The sequence below is a fragment of the Microtus ochrogaster genome, chromosome 10, assembly GCF_000317375.1.
Source record: "Microtus ochrogaster isolate Prairie Vole_2 chromosome 10, MicOch1.0, whole genome shotgun sequence".
In the NCBI taxonomy this organism is placed as follows: domain Eukaryota; kingdom Metazoa; phylum Chordata; class Mammalia; order Rodentia; family Cricetidae; genus Microtus; species Microtus ochrogaster.
In genome coordinates, this window is record NC_022016.1 from 35962084 (window position 1) to 35977571 (window position 15488).

General features: G+C 36.7%; 1 protein-coding gene across 1 annotated transcript in view; it reads left to right on the top strand.

Annotated features, from left to right (window-relative positions):
• Positions 1-15347, top strand: part of Xk (X-linked Kx blood group) — a 51137-nt gene extending 35790 nt beyond the window's left edge. The window contains exon 3 of the mRNA XM_005352834.3: positions 10998-15347. Coding sequence (XP_005352891.1) covers positions 10998-11872 — 875 coding nt within the window. The 3' untranslated portion in view covers positions 11873-15347. The remainder of the gene's footprint in view (positions 1-10997) is intronic.
• Positions 15348-15488: the final 141 nt, after the last annotated feature.

Genomic DNA, 15488 nt, shown 5'->3' on the forward strand with positions numbered 1-15488 from the left:
GGAGATCCGGTGTTCTCTTCTTGTTGTATAGAGGAACAGGCTGCATCTCACCCAGCTCCCAGCTGCCTGGCTAGCTTATACCTTGAAATAAAAACACACAAATTGTATTCATTTAAACACTGCCTGGCCCATTAGTTCTAAACTCTTATTGGCTAACTCTTACATATTCGTTTAACCCATTTCCATTAATGTGTATTGCCACTCGATTATGGCTTACCAGCATGAGTCTAACCAGGTTTCCTCTTGGAGAGGAGAGTCATGGTATCTGCCACACTGCCTTCTTCCTCCCAGCATACAGTTCTCTTTTTCCCGCCTATCTAAGTTTTACCCTATCAAAAGGCCAAGGCAGTTTTCTTTATTCAACTATTGAAAGCAGCACATACAAAGAAGATCCTCCTACAACATTTCCCCTTTTTCTGTTTAAACAAAAAGGAAGGCTTTAACTTTAACATAGTAAAATTACATATAACAAAATAGTTATCAAGCAAGAATTACAGTTACAATATTTTTATCTATTTTATCTTTTAACATAACTAAGGAAAACTATAACTATCTACTTAATCTTCAACTCCATCAAAGACTCCAGAAGGATATAATATTACCTAAGTAAACAGGAAGTGCATTATAATCAACTTCCAAAACTCTAGAAATGACAGAGACATCTCGCTGCCTGGACAGTCACCCAAAGTTCTTCTGTACCATTGGGGCATCCATCTTCAGCCTTCAGGCCCATAGTATCCAGCAGACTTTTCCATGAAGCAGGAAATTTTAAAGACAGTTCAGTCACTTTCTTTTGTATCCTGTGGAATGTCTCACAGACTCTTTCATGAACCAGGAACCCTGAAGGATCATCGCACCTTTAGGCAAGTTCAGCAGTCCTCTCTCTGCAGGTTCTTTGTGTTCAGCTAAGCAGTCCAGGCAAGAGCAGTTTCTTGCCCAAATGGAGCCTCTTCAATGCCCATCCTCCTCTTGAAGTAGCTGGTGCTGCCAGGAGGAGAAGTGTCTCATTGTCATGAAAAGCCCTAAGTGATTAAAACATTTAAAATGCCATATTCTGCAGTCTTTGAAAGATATGAAGAATGCCTATTTAACTGAAATATATCTCTATATATCTAGAACATCTAACTAACATGACTACAATCTTGACTAATATTGATGATTATTCATTAACAACCTATATTTTTATTAAACATTACATTTTTAATGAACTACACAATCACAATACCTTAATCAAGATCAGAAATATACATATAACAAGATTGAACTTAAATTTATATCAACAAACCAAGACTCATACCAATGCAAATTAATTATATCTATATCATCTCCCACTTTAAATGTAAAGAACATTTATAATAAATACTTGGGAATATGGGTGTAGTTTTTTTCTCTCCAAACTACTTCGTGCTGTATGGGGGCACAGTTAATCAGGTCTTTCATGGTATATCGTGTTTGCTAGGTTCCTCTCAGTCAGCAGTTAAGCAAAGTATTTTTATTATTATTTTTTTTATTTTATTTTATTTTATTTTATTTATTATTATTATTAAAAATTTCCACCTCCTCCCATTTCTCTCCCCCTCCCCCCATTCTCCCTTCCTCTCCCTCTTCAGTCCAAAGAGCAGTCAGGGTTCCCTGCCCTGTGGGAAGTCCAAGGTCCTCCCCCCTCCTTCCAGGTCTAGGAAGGTGAGCATCCAAGCAGACTAGGCTCCCATAAAGCCAGTACATGCAGTAGAATCAAAACCCAGTGCCATTGTCCTTGGCTTCTCATCCAGCCCTCCTTGTCAGCCACATTCAGAGAGTCCAGTTTGATCACATGCTCTATCAGTCCCAGTCCAGCTGGCCTTGGTGAGCTCCCATTACATCAGCCCCTCCATCTCAGTGGGTGGGTGTACCCCTCGTGGTCCTGACTTCCTTGCTCATCTTCTCCCTCCTTCTGCTCCTCATTGGGACCTTGGGAGCTCAGTCCAGTGCTCCAATGTGGGTCTCTGTCTATCTCCATCCATCGCCAGATGAAGGTTCTATGGTGATATTGCATTTATTATTTATGTAGTGTGTATGTGTGTGCTGTAGTGGCATGTATGGAAGTTAGAAGACAATTTATATGAATCCTTTCTCCTCCTACCACGTGGGTTCCAGGGATTGAATTCATTGTCAGCCTTGGTAGCAAGTCATTTTGCCAGCCTGTGAGCCCTTAATTTAATTGTATTCTCTAGTTCTCAAATTTTAATTTAAGTTTCTAAAATGGTATGCTAAAATATCTTACCATATAACTTCACAAGCATATTAATTATAGTTTTTATGCTTTGTTAAATAATTCTAAAGCTGCATTTCTTCTAGGCTTGTTTTTATAATCCATTGATACTTGTATGTAAGAAATTTTTGACTCTGTTGTTTATGTGCCATTTTAGGTTTAATTTACTCTAGATATGTGTATACAGGAGTTGAGATGGTTTGAGACTCTAGATAAGTTCATTTACTTCATGTTGAGGCCTTGAACTAGCAAATCAATGTGGGTGGATCATAACTTCAGTCAACTGGAATCTGTATTTCAGTCACATTTAAACCCAGTGTCTTAGTGTTGCCGCCTGAAACCTTGTAATATATACCAAGGCCATTTTGAGGCTAAATGTCAATATTTACTCACAAATCGAACAGGTTTGAGCGACTGCTGAAAGTTTCATTCCAGTTTTTAATCTCTTAGTATCAATTTTTATTTGAGTAAATATTTTGTAGGAAAAAAAACTGCTTCAGAAGTTTTCCTAGGGACCTTTCTTCTTTCTCATAGCTTAAACCCCAGAAATTTTCCTTGCTTTGGTCAGTTTTTGATGTCTTTGAATGCATAGTTGATCAGTTGTCAGTTGTTTACGTAGGAATATTGGAATAAAAAATTGATCTTTTTTGTCATCATGGAAATCCTTTCTGGTTTTGCCTTTTTCCCCCTTTCATTTTAAGTGCCTGTTGACAGGTATGTATAAATATTATGTTTTATTATATAGTATATCTGTTTGTACAGATTTAACTAGTGAGTTTAGGGGAATACCTTTATGACAAGATAAAATTTATGAATTTGATCCATAGTTCCGAAACAATAGCAATCAAAGAAGATTTACATTTGCCACTTAGCACATAAAAATAACTTTAAATCATTTGGAAAATGGAAATTAAAATTTCAAGAAAAGTCTTCACTTTATTTAGAATGGTTAAAATGAAAAGTTAGATAATAAATGATGTTAGTGAGAATATAAATAAATTTTATTCTTTATACTCTGCTTGTTGTGATGTAAAATGCTGTAACTGCTTTGGAAATCAGGCTCTCAGTTCTACATATAAAACTACTATACCATCCAATAATTCCTATCCAGTCAAAGGGAAAAAATATGTGTGCACAACGATTTGTACGTTATTATTCTCAGCAGCACAGAACTGGAAACAACTCACATGTTACTTGGCAATAAAAAGGAATGACATATTGATACATGCTGTAACATGTGTGAACCTTAAAACTAATAGGTGAAAAAAAATGCTTTCATTATATTATTTCACTAATAAGAAATTAAAAATTAAGGAAATCCATAAAGACAGAAAGTAGATTGGTTGTTGCTTAAAACTGGTAGAGGGATGGTTCATGATGAGAGGACTAAAGAACTCAAAGAATTATTTGCAATATGTTGACAAAGGTTTGTATAAGCTTATGGTGATGATGATCCCTCTTTTTATTAATTAAATTCATTTATTTTACATCCTAACTGCAGTTTCCCCTCTCTTCCCACCTCCTCTCCCCTCCCCTCTACCTGCCTTTCCCAGTCCACTCTTCCTCTGTTTCTGTTCAGAAAGGGGCAGGCCTCCATGGGTATCAACAAAGCATGGCATATCAAGTTGAGGTAGGACTAAGCTCCTCCCCTTGCAGTAAGGCCGGGCAAGGCAACCAATATGAGCAATAGGTTCCCAAAAACCAACCAAAGCATTATGGACAGGCCGATGATGATCCCTCTTACTTTCAGCCATTACTTCTTCAGTTTGCTCGGAACTTTCAGGGTCAGGCTGAGAATTAAATTATAATAACACTGGATTCTAGAACAAGTATTTAAAGCTAACCCTAAAGTGAAAGTGGTGGAATTCAGCAAGAACAGTGATCAGTTGACTGGCCAGGAAACTATAACACTACCAAGATAATTCAGACTTTTTTAGCCATTGGTTGGGTCCCATATCCAGAAATAACACTTACTTAAATTAACTTCTTTAATTACTCATGAGGTCAGAGAAGACTACCTTGTTCCTAATATTCCTATTAAGCAGGCCTTTCATTTACTTCAAATAGCATCTCTAGATTGCTGGCTTAAACTTCAGATATCATTTCCAATATGGATTCTAATTCTCTGGAAATGTTGGGAAAAGGTACAACTTTTTAACTTAGGAAAAATACATGAAGGCAGACAGATTCACATAAGAAATCTATAATCCGATAAATTGCCACATGGTAAAGGTGTTTGGGAGTTCTTATTGTTTGCTCCAACTATTTTTTGGAGGAGTGTTGAAACTGAAGGTTCCCATCAGTAGTGAGAGGAGATGATTTGTACTACATGCAATTAGTCATTCTTGTGTTATGCTTACATATATTGGTTGCCTTTTTCTGCCAGCCACTGTTCTGGGTGTTGGTAGTAAAGTCTCTATGAAAGAGTAGCTACCTTGAGAAGATTGCATTCTAATAGGAAAGAAAGTAACCTACAAGAGTCAGGTAATGAGATAAAGGTGGCTGTGAAAGCTCGATACATAAGCAGTTATTTGAGCTTGGGAAAACCTTAGAAGCATTTAGCACAACTGAACATTTGTAGTTGAATGATGTCTGAAAAAGGCATCATTGAGAGATGATAGCAACTGAACCTTGAAGAATAAATGAGGAAAACTATTCGTGGTATCATACTCCTGCAATGCCAGCAGCTTTCAGGAAGTAGAGACGGAAGAATCGGAAATTTGTTGTCACCCTTGACTATATAACACATTCAGAGCCAGCTGGGACTACATGAGACACTGCCCTTTCCCAAAAGGATAAATAAGGATACTTAGGCAAATAGAAGAGGTAGGTGGCTAGTGGTATCAAAATATAGGAACACATGGTAAGAGCCTTATGATGGTCACACATGACAGAATGAGAAAACGAGAAGAAAATTCTAAGAGCCAGGTATCTTAAACTTGAATGTTCCTACAAATCACTTAGCAAATGCTGTGAAACAGATTATAATTCAGTGACATGAGCTGGGACGCTTCTAACAAACTCTCTATGTTAAAGCTGTTGGATTAGCAAGAACAGAGATCTATTTGCATAGAATGAGAGAAGAAGGTAGAAGAGTTCTAGCTACATATATATATATATATATATATATATATATATATATATATATATATACGAATAGGGTGATATGTGGTGATGATATGTAAGTGATTGTTTGGGAATTGAAAGTGTTGCTCTGTGTTTTGGGGGTGGTATTTTGCTTTTTGAGGTATCTATGGGATTTCTAGCAAGAGAAATATGACAGGCATCAGGCATAAGAAGAGTGGAGGGTTAGGAAGTGAGTATTTTGATTAGAAACAACAACTCAAGGGGATTTCCTGAAAAGTGTCCAGGAGTATATATAGTAGCAGACAAAAGAAAATACAGGGTAAGGGGGTATCCTTTCTTCTTTCATCTGCCTGTCTCTGTTCCCATTCCTTTTTTATTTTCCTTTCCCCTCCATTATTCCCTGTCATCCCTTATTATTACATAAATCTCCCAAAACAATTTTGTACAGTTTTGAAAATGAAAAATAATTTTTAGATGCAGCTGACTCAAGTAAATTAATAATACTCAGATAAAAGAGCCAGCATTTAGAGAGCAGTTGAAAATTTGGAGAACAGCAAAACTTGATACAATAAAGATTTTGAAAAGAAAAAAATAGTCATGGAGTGTAGTAAGGCAAGAACCAAAGATCTAGATAAGACACACTTTGTTTACTGAACTGAAAGAAACAATTGTGAGATTCACTGAATCTCAGAATCTGCTTGAAACTTGAATTTCTAGCATTTTACTGTGTGTGTCAACTATTTCCAGTTTCCCTTACCTTTACACTCCATATCCCTTTAGGCTTTCTCCATTCTTGACCCACCCCTATAACGTGGGCCGCTATTATTTTGAGACAGGGTCTAGTTAGGTACCTGATGATGGATGGCCTTGGATTTACAGTCCTTCTGCCCAAGCCCTCCTAGGATTACTGTTATACACCAACATGCCAAGCCCATTGATTTTATTAAAGTCTGTTTGACCTAAGCATTTCATGAGTTCAGTGGTTTGACTGAAAATTTGGTGTCTTCACGTTCTCAGCTATGTTCATAGCAGCTTTGTTTATCATATCCAGAACCTGGAAGCAACCTAAATGCCCCTCGACCGAAGAATGGATAAGGAAAATGTGGTACATTTACACAATAGAGTACTACACCGCAGAAAAAGTAACGACATCTTGAATTTTGCAGGAAAATGGATGGAGCTACAAAACATTATTTTGAGTGAGGTAACCCAGATACAGAAAGACAATTATCACATGTACTCACACATAGGTGGTTTTTAAAAATAAAGCAAAGAAAACCAGCCTACAAACCACAATCCCAGAGAACTTAGACAACAATGAGGACAGTAAGACAGACTTACATAGATCTAATCTACATGGGAAGTAGAAAGTAGAAAAAGACAAGACCTTCTGAGTAAATTGGGAGCATGGGGGACCTTGGGGGAGGGTTGAGGGGAGGAGAGAGGCAGGGAGGGGAGCAGAGGAAAATGTAGAGCTTAGTAAAAATCAATAAAAAACAAACAAAACAAACAAACAAAAGTTGGAGTCTTCAGACAGCAATTACATAACAGAGAAATAACATAGTAGATTCAGGAAATTATTAGAATTCTTATCTTGTTTATTACAATGCATATTTCAGATAAAATATCATAAATTTAACATAAATAACTATATGTAGAATTGTGTAATTTACATTCTAACTATGATGATTAGCTTTTTGCATATATAGTATTTTATAGTGGAAAATGTAAGTAGTAAAAGAAAAGGCTTCAATACTAGATCCTTAAGATGTGGGAATCTATAACCATACATATGGAAATTTCTTAATGAATATTTGACATTACAATGTTAACTGTACTAGCCTGTCAAGATAAATAACTCAGTCCAATTAATTCCTAGTCTGTTATGATTATGAAAAGTTTGTAGTTTTTACATGTTATTAGTAGATGCCAGTCTTTCCAGTGAATGATAGTAACTAAAACAAGTCTCAAAAACTGAATAAAATTGATACTTTCAGTAAAATTGAGCTTCTTTTTGGGAAATTAAAAACTAAGGCATATGAGTCTTTAGGTCCATCTAATATATATAGATATATATATAGAGAGAGAGAAAGATAGATATACATACATATATAAATGAACTCAGAATTTAGGAAGAACTTTCTTGTCATGTATCATTTCAATTAATTTTTTATGTGTATGTGTATACTCACATTCATGCTGTGATATGTATATGTAGGTCAGAGGACAACTTGGACAAAGTTGGGTTTTTTTTCAACTGTAAGGGTCCCAGGAGTCAAACTCAGGTTGTCAGGTTTAGCAGTATACATCCTTACCTACTAAGAAATCTCACTACCTTCCTTTACGTATCATTTAGATAGAGGTAATTTTAGTACATATGTGGAAATAAATGATATGCATTCTAAGAGGCAGGTATGGGTATTGTACTTAAGGTGATATAGTAATGGCAAAAGAGTAGCATAATAGATCAGTTGAACTGAATATATTATCCAGAAATAGATCCCCTTAGACTCTACATTATTTGATCTTCAACAAAAGAGCAAAGACTGACTATACAATAGGAAAATAATATTTTCAATAATTGCTCCTAGAATAACTGCATATTTTCCATAAAATACCCCCATAGAATAGCTTCAAAATGTGACTAAACACAGAACTTTCACTCTTTATAAACTCAAAATAGGTATTAAACCTAAATGTAAAGTATAAAATGGTATAAATGTTAGAAGATAGTATGGGAGAATCTCAAGGGTCTGAGGTTTGTTGATGGGTTTGTAAGTGTGATATCGTAAAAAAAAAAGAATTAATAATTTCAGTTTTCTTTCAATTAAAATATTATATTCCAGGACACTTTAGGTATACTAGCTACTATTCAGAACATTGACAACCCCAGATGCTGCTGGGGCTACAGAGAAACAGATGCATTCTCTTTCATTTTCAGTTGAAACACAAAATGAGATCACCACTGTGATCCAGCAGTCACTACATTTGTATTTCTTCTAAAAGAGATGAAAAGTTGATACCCACACCAAAGCCTGCATGTGGGTATTTATAGTAACATTATTTATAATTGCTATGACTTAGAAATAACCAAAATATGCTTAAGTTGATAGTTGAATAAACTAGCATACTAGATAATGGAATATTATTCTCCACTAAAAATACGTGAGCTCTCAAGCTCACTTGATATCTATATAGTAGAGAAAACATAACTAGTGAAAAAAATTAATCTGATATTATTCTCCACTAAAAATAAGTGAGCTTGATATCTATATAGTAGATAAAATATAACTAGTGAAAGAACTTAATCTGAAAAGCCAACATAATATGTGATTCCAATCATATGACTTTCTGGAAAATGTAGAAAGTATGAATGCAGTAAAAAGATCAGGTCAGAGGATGGAAGGATGACTGTACAAAGAATTGATGATATTTAGGGCAATGAGACTACTCTACAATGTCTGAGGCATGTATTATGAATTTACCCAAATCTATAGGATTACAAGAGTAAAACCTAATGGAAACTGCACTTTCAGTGATAACGATGTGTCTGTATAGGTTCATCAGTTGTGGTGTATGCACTATTCTGCAGGATGATAAAGATAATGATTGAGACTGGGCATCTGTGTGGGTTGAAGGTTTTGGGGAACTCTTTGTTCCTTCTGTTCAATTGTGCTACGAACCTAAAGCTGCTCTAAAATAAATAAGAATATGTCAAGAGCTTTTTTTAAAAAAAAAGAATCAACATGAAAGGTATCATCATTTCCATTTTATGGATGAGAAAATAGAAGATGGAGAGGTTGCCATTTTCCTAGTGTAGATTGATGTGGCAAAAGTCAAACCAAGAGCCAGATTCATGGTTCCTAATTCATAGCTGGTGTAGGAGGCCCTTCTGTATTTCTGTTGTTTTCAAAGAAATTGCCTTGTCCTAGTTGATAGGGTGGAACTCAGGTAGGTGGGGAAGACAGAACAGAATTCTGGGAGGAAGAAAGCAGAGTCAGAGAGATGCCATGAATCTCCTGCCTGAGACAGACATAGGTTAGAATCTTTCCTGGTAAGCCACGACCTTGTGGTGATATACAGATTACTAGAAATGGGTTAAATCAAGATGTGAGAGTTGGCCAATAAGAGGCTAGAGCTTATGGGCCAATCAATAATTAAATTAGTACAATTTCTTTGTGGTTATTTAGGGGGTTAAGCTAGCAGGTGGCAGGACGCAGCTCGCTCCTTCATACTACACATAGCCTTTCATTCCTTCTCATGCTAATGGGTGCGGGTGGTAGCATCCTGTAATAAGTTATTGCATTTCTGTTTTGACCACACTCTGTACCCATGAGTCTTAGTGGTTGTATATTTATTAGATAATAGAACTCAAGGCAGATAGTATAGTAATGTGGAACATTATATGATGCTCCATTTAAATGGGCCACATCCTGTGATCTCAAACTGCCACTGTTTATAAGTAATGGATTTACCCATTTACTATAGGCCATTTTAGGAAATAAACATCTAGACCTGAGACATCTGTAAAGACACCTTTCAGTTCGCTGGGTGGTGGTGGCGCACACCTTCAGTCCCAGCCCTTGGGAAGCAGAGGCAGGCAGATCTCAGTGAGTGCAAGGCCAGCCTGATCTACAGACTCCAAAGCTACACAGAGAAACCCTGTCTTGAAATAAAATCTTTCAGTTAAAAGCAGGTTAACTCTTAGGAGCAAGATTTGTTCCTTTTTCAGCACTCTAACTGAATTTCTATAGTAAGCATCTAAAACAGTCTAGGGTAGAGCAAACGTCTTGAGTAAATTATTAATGAGTGCCTTCCGTTTATGTGCGTACTACTGGGATGTGCTAGGGACATCAAGAAGATATATCAGGGGCTGGAGGTGTAGTACTCAGCAGTTAAAAACATTCTACTTCAGAGGATCAGCATTCAGATCTCATTGCCCTCGTCATGTGGCTTTTGAGTACTTGTAACTCCAACTCCAAAGGATCTGGTGCCTCCTTCTGGCGTCTTTTGGAACCACCAATCAGGCATGCATATAAATAAAATAAGTTTTTTTTTTTTAAACAGCAAGAGGAAATTAATAGAACAACTGACAAAATCAACACATTTTGTAAAGGACTCTTCATATTTTCATTGATCAAGATCGGCATCAGGAATAAGTTTCAGTCTGAATTGCCTCTGAGGCAAACTCTAAGGAGCTGAGGCATGCATTTGAAGGGAATGTCTAACAAGCATTGAAGGGAATGTGTAATGAGGGAAAACTGAGGGATGGAAAGGGATTAGATAAAAATCACAGTTGGTGACTAGAAGTTAACCTTATGGGCATACACTGGGAAACAGCATAGAATATATTCTTCACACTTACTCTATTTAACAGGTTAGGAAGCTAGCTCTTACTGTAGCTGGAACTGAGTTATTGAGGGGGTCACCCATGCACTTTAATTCCCTAGTGCTTCAGCCTAACAGGAATATGTTTATAGCAGTCCTCTGTGAGTCTGGAAAAAGTCCTCAGGCAGTCTCAGATATCAACAGGTGGAAGTTAGCCTGCATATATAATACAGAGGATTTCAAGGCCTGTGGGTGGGAGATAGCAGAACATTGGCCATACGATTCCTGGTGGAGGTGAGGTTTGACTGTGCTCTTTCTCTTCTCTCTTCAGGCATCATCATGTCCTTGTCCCTGTTGTCCATTGTATATGGAGCCTTACGTTGCAACATCTTAGCCATCAAAATCAAGTATGATGAGTACGAGGTCAAAGTCAAACCCCTGGCCTATGTCTGTATCTTCCTTTGGAGAAGCTTTGAGATTGCCACTCGGGTCATTGTCCTGGTCCTCTTTACCTCTGTCCTGAAGATCTGGGTGGTGGCAGTCATACTTGTCAACTTCTTCAGTTTCTTCTTATATCCCTGGATCCTCTTCTGGTGCAGTGGCTCCCCGTTCCCTGAGAACATTGAGAAGGCCCTGAGTAGAGTGGGTACCACCATTGTACTGTGTTTCCTCACTTTACTCTACGCTGGTATCAACATGTTCTGCTGGTCAGCTGTACAGCTCAAGATCGACAGTCCTGACCTCATCAGCAAATCCCAGAATTGGTACCGACTGCTAATTTACTACATGATGAGATTCATTGAGAATTCTGTCCTCCTGCTCCTGTGGTATTTTTTCAAAACTGACATATACATGTTTGTTTGTGCGCCTCTGTTGATTCTGCAGCTACTCATTGCATACTGCACAGGCATTCTGTTCATGCTTGTGTTCTATCAGTTTTTTCACCCTTGCAAAAAGCTCTTCTCTTCCAGTGTTTCTGAAAGCTTTAGGTTATGTCTCAGGTGTGTCTGCTGGTCCTGTGTGAGGAGAAAATCCTCTGAACCAGTAGTAAGTGTAGACACGGACATAAAGTCATCCACAGATCAAGATCAAGGTCAAGATGAAGATCAAGATGAAGATCAAGGTCAAGATGTAACACCTTCTACCAGTAGACTAAGTCCTGAGACCACTGAGATGTGGAGTGCTGTTGATCTGTACTCTGCTTAATGGAACCTGAAGTGTCTTACAAGAAAGGGATATTGTGTTCTGGGTTCATAACTATTCTTCATACAAGTAATGAGCCCCACACAGGGGATAAGGAAGGGAATTAGCTGCCAATTCCTTGTGAGCCTTTTATAGAGCTCTTTGATTTGAGGTAGCTATGGAAGGCACTGGGGAAGCCTACTACCCCACAATTTGTTTCACAGTTGACTCTGTTACATTCTTGCAGGCCTTGCTGGCCATTTCATTGACACAGTATACCTGAAGTTTCAGTTGAGCTGGTCATATTCATCGGATATAATAAAGAGAAAGGCTTGTTTTCTACAATGTTGTCTCAGTAGCCTTTACTAATACTGAATATAGCTTTATACAAAAGTCACCGTGATAGTCATAATAGGTTACTAGGGATTTTTCAACCTCATTCCTATCATAACTTACAGGGAGAACTGTTTAAGTTTGTTTTATCAGTGTATTCCATGTTCACCTCATTAAGACTTTTTGTGCATAACCAGCTGTAGCCACTCTGGTATGCCTAGATTTGGGGACTTTATTCCCCATGATCCATTGGTACAGTTGTTTAGGAAAGCTGAGTTTCATTCCACAAGTTGAAGAAATTAGGGATCAGGATGGACTGGGACAGTTATTAGAACATCAAAAATGATGGAAGTTTATACAAATAGAACTGTTAACTTCTCCAAATATCTGAAGATATTCATTGGTTAGAAGGTAGGCTCAGTTCTCCTCCTAAGTCAGTCTTGTCCTATAATTCTGGGAAATTTCTAGTAGAATTTGCTAAGATTAATATTTTAAGAAAGAATAAAATAATAGTTTTCATTCCTATTGTCCCTTTCCTCGTCTGCCAGGAAATTTTTAACAAGACTTACCTCAGTTCACTTGCTGTTGTTTCTAGAAAGCCCCATAGAAGTATTTTCCCCAATTCCAGTATATAGGATGTTTTAGTTTTCATGATTTGAAGAGAAAGGAATGTTTTCCTCACTACCACCCGTAGTTATAGGAAGGAGTGAGATAAGCCGAAGATCTTCTTCAGGAAATGCATTTTGACTTGACATCAGTATCAGTTAATTTTAATAAGCTCTTCATTTTCTCTTGTGTGTAATTTCTCTTTAATCTGCAGCTATTTGTTTCCGTTTTAAGAGTTGGGTGAATATTGTCACTAATCTTCTGACAATGCCTGTAAGCAGTGCTGTTATTTGTACCACTAAAATTTGGACAGTGAAATGTCTAGAAAGACATGGTTATAAAGTTTACACCAATTTAAAATGAGAGTTGTTGCAAAATTTAAGAATTTTTAAAAGATACCTTCATTTATGGATTCTGTGAGACAGAGCAGACATTTACTTTTCTGACCACATTTATCTGGCTATCATACTAGTAATAATTTGCCTTTTAACTCTTTTTTATCACATTGATGAATAATTTCATAAACATGAAAATTAATTTGGTAAATAAATTTTACTATACTAGAGGATTCATAAAACAGTAAATATTCTTTGACATATCATTCACAGTGTAATATTTATACCATTTTATATGCATATATATCATTAAGGTCCTACACTGTAGAACATTCATTTTACTTTCATGAAGTATATTTTCTCGTTTGTAATCCTCGTGGTATTTATAGTTTAAGTCTATGAGAATCCACAGGCAGTACATCCATTTTGACTACTTTTAAGATATAAAAATGAAACTTAAGATTGTCTGTTCTCTGTTGACCCATGTGCCACTTTTCCTGTCTTTAATAGGACTAGATAAAGTTAGCATATATCATCAAAATGATACTTTATAGAACAGATATTTCTCTGTGCTTTGTACTTTTCATATTCAGAGGTACAAAACTGTAATACAGGGGAAATTGCCTTTGAAAATATATAACAACTACAGGTAACCCAAAGCTAAGGTGGTAAAGCACTCTTGTTTTGGTTATTTCATAATTTAAGGTGTTGAAAATGACAAGAGAGTAGAAGACTGCTCCTAAGCATTTCCAAATGCTTTTTGTCAAATCGCTTCATTATGTTTCCAGATGCCACATGGCTTCCCTCTTGAATGTGAAAGAGCACCTTCCCTGAAGATCCGCAGTGACGGGTGGGAGAGGCACTGCTACCCTTTTCCAATTTTAGGTTATGCCTTGTGACCGAGGCTCGAGTCGGCCACCAGCTTGTCACTTTCTAGGAGGTTCGGAATTAGACAAGGGTAAGGACACTTGTATTTTTCTAGCCTGGTTTGGAAACATGACTTAAAATATTTTTAATTCTGAATTTTAAAATATATTGTAAGCCCCTTTACTTTAGACAGTTGGTAAGCATCTTGAATGACCTCAAACAAAACTAACAGTGATAAACTGTCACTGAAGACCCAGCTCAAGCTTTACAAAGAATGATTTTTCTTTTTTAGCAAATTAGATATCATTTCAGTCTCTTGGCATATAGGCATTTTCCTACTACAGTCACAAGTTTACTTAATTACTCTATGCCTCAGTTTCCTCCCTCACCAGATTAAGATGATATACTTGTCCAACTTACCTCACTAGCCTGTTGGAAAGATTTTATTAAGTAATAGATACAAAAATATTTTTAAAATATTTTCAAAATACCTTTAAAGAATTATTATATTATTCAAGTCAATAAACAGGCTATTGTTTGTGTTCTGTTTTTTTATTTACTGTCTGAACTGAAGTAAGTAGTTTCATCCACGTCAGTGTTTTGAGTGAACATATAGGTCATTGTTCTTCTTTGTAACTGCCCTCTCTTACCATCAGTTGGTTACAAAATTTAGTGCTCAGAGTGTGTGAAATGGCTCAGCAGGGAAAGGTACTTGCCACTAAAGCCAACACCCTGAGTTCCATCCTTGGGACCTACATGGTGCAAGGAGAGAAACAATTTTCACAAGTTGTCTGATTTCCACAGGCATACCATGGCATTCACACACAGTTCTCTGTCTCTCTCTCTCCCCCCACCCCTGCCTCTCTCTCTCACACACAATTAATATATGCAATGAGTATTTTAAAAATCACCCAAAGTCCTTAGTACTTGGCAGGGAAAAAAAGACCCAATGGATCTGAGAAACTGCTTCTAGTGGCAAGTAAGTTTATTGTCTTGATATTCTATTTCATAAAGAATGTAAAGCATCTTTAGATGATTGTACAGTACAACTTAAATGGCTTATTGAAATCATTAATTAAATGTGAATGTAATCTGTTCAATGTTGTAAATGGGAAAATAAGCATTACCATCGATTGTCTTGACAACACAGCATTTCCTTGAGATCAATCTTACAACATTAATATGGTCGTATGTGCCAGTACATCTCAGCCAATAGATTGTGGATATGAACTTTTGTGGAGTGCTTCTCTGAGTCACTAGCTCAAATATTGTTTATGTTTCCTCATATAATAAATTAATTTTTAAAAAAAGTTCTTGCATTTTATTTCTTGTATAGTCCTCAAGTGACTTAAAATTTAAGGCCCATTTGAAAGACAAATTTGAAAATGGTTTGTTATGATTATATATGATGTGGGAATGATTTCTTATTAATAAAGAAACTGCCTAGGCCCATTTCATAGGCCAACCCTTAGGTAGGCGGAGAAAACAGAACAGGATGC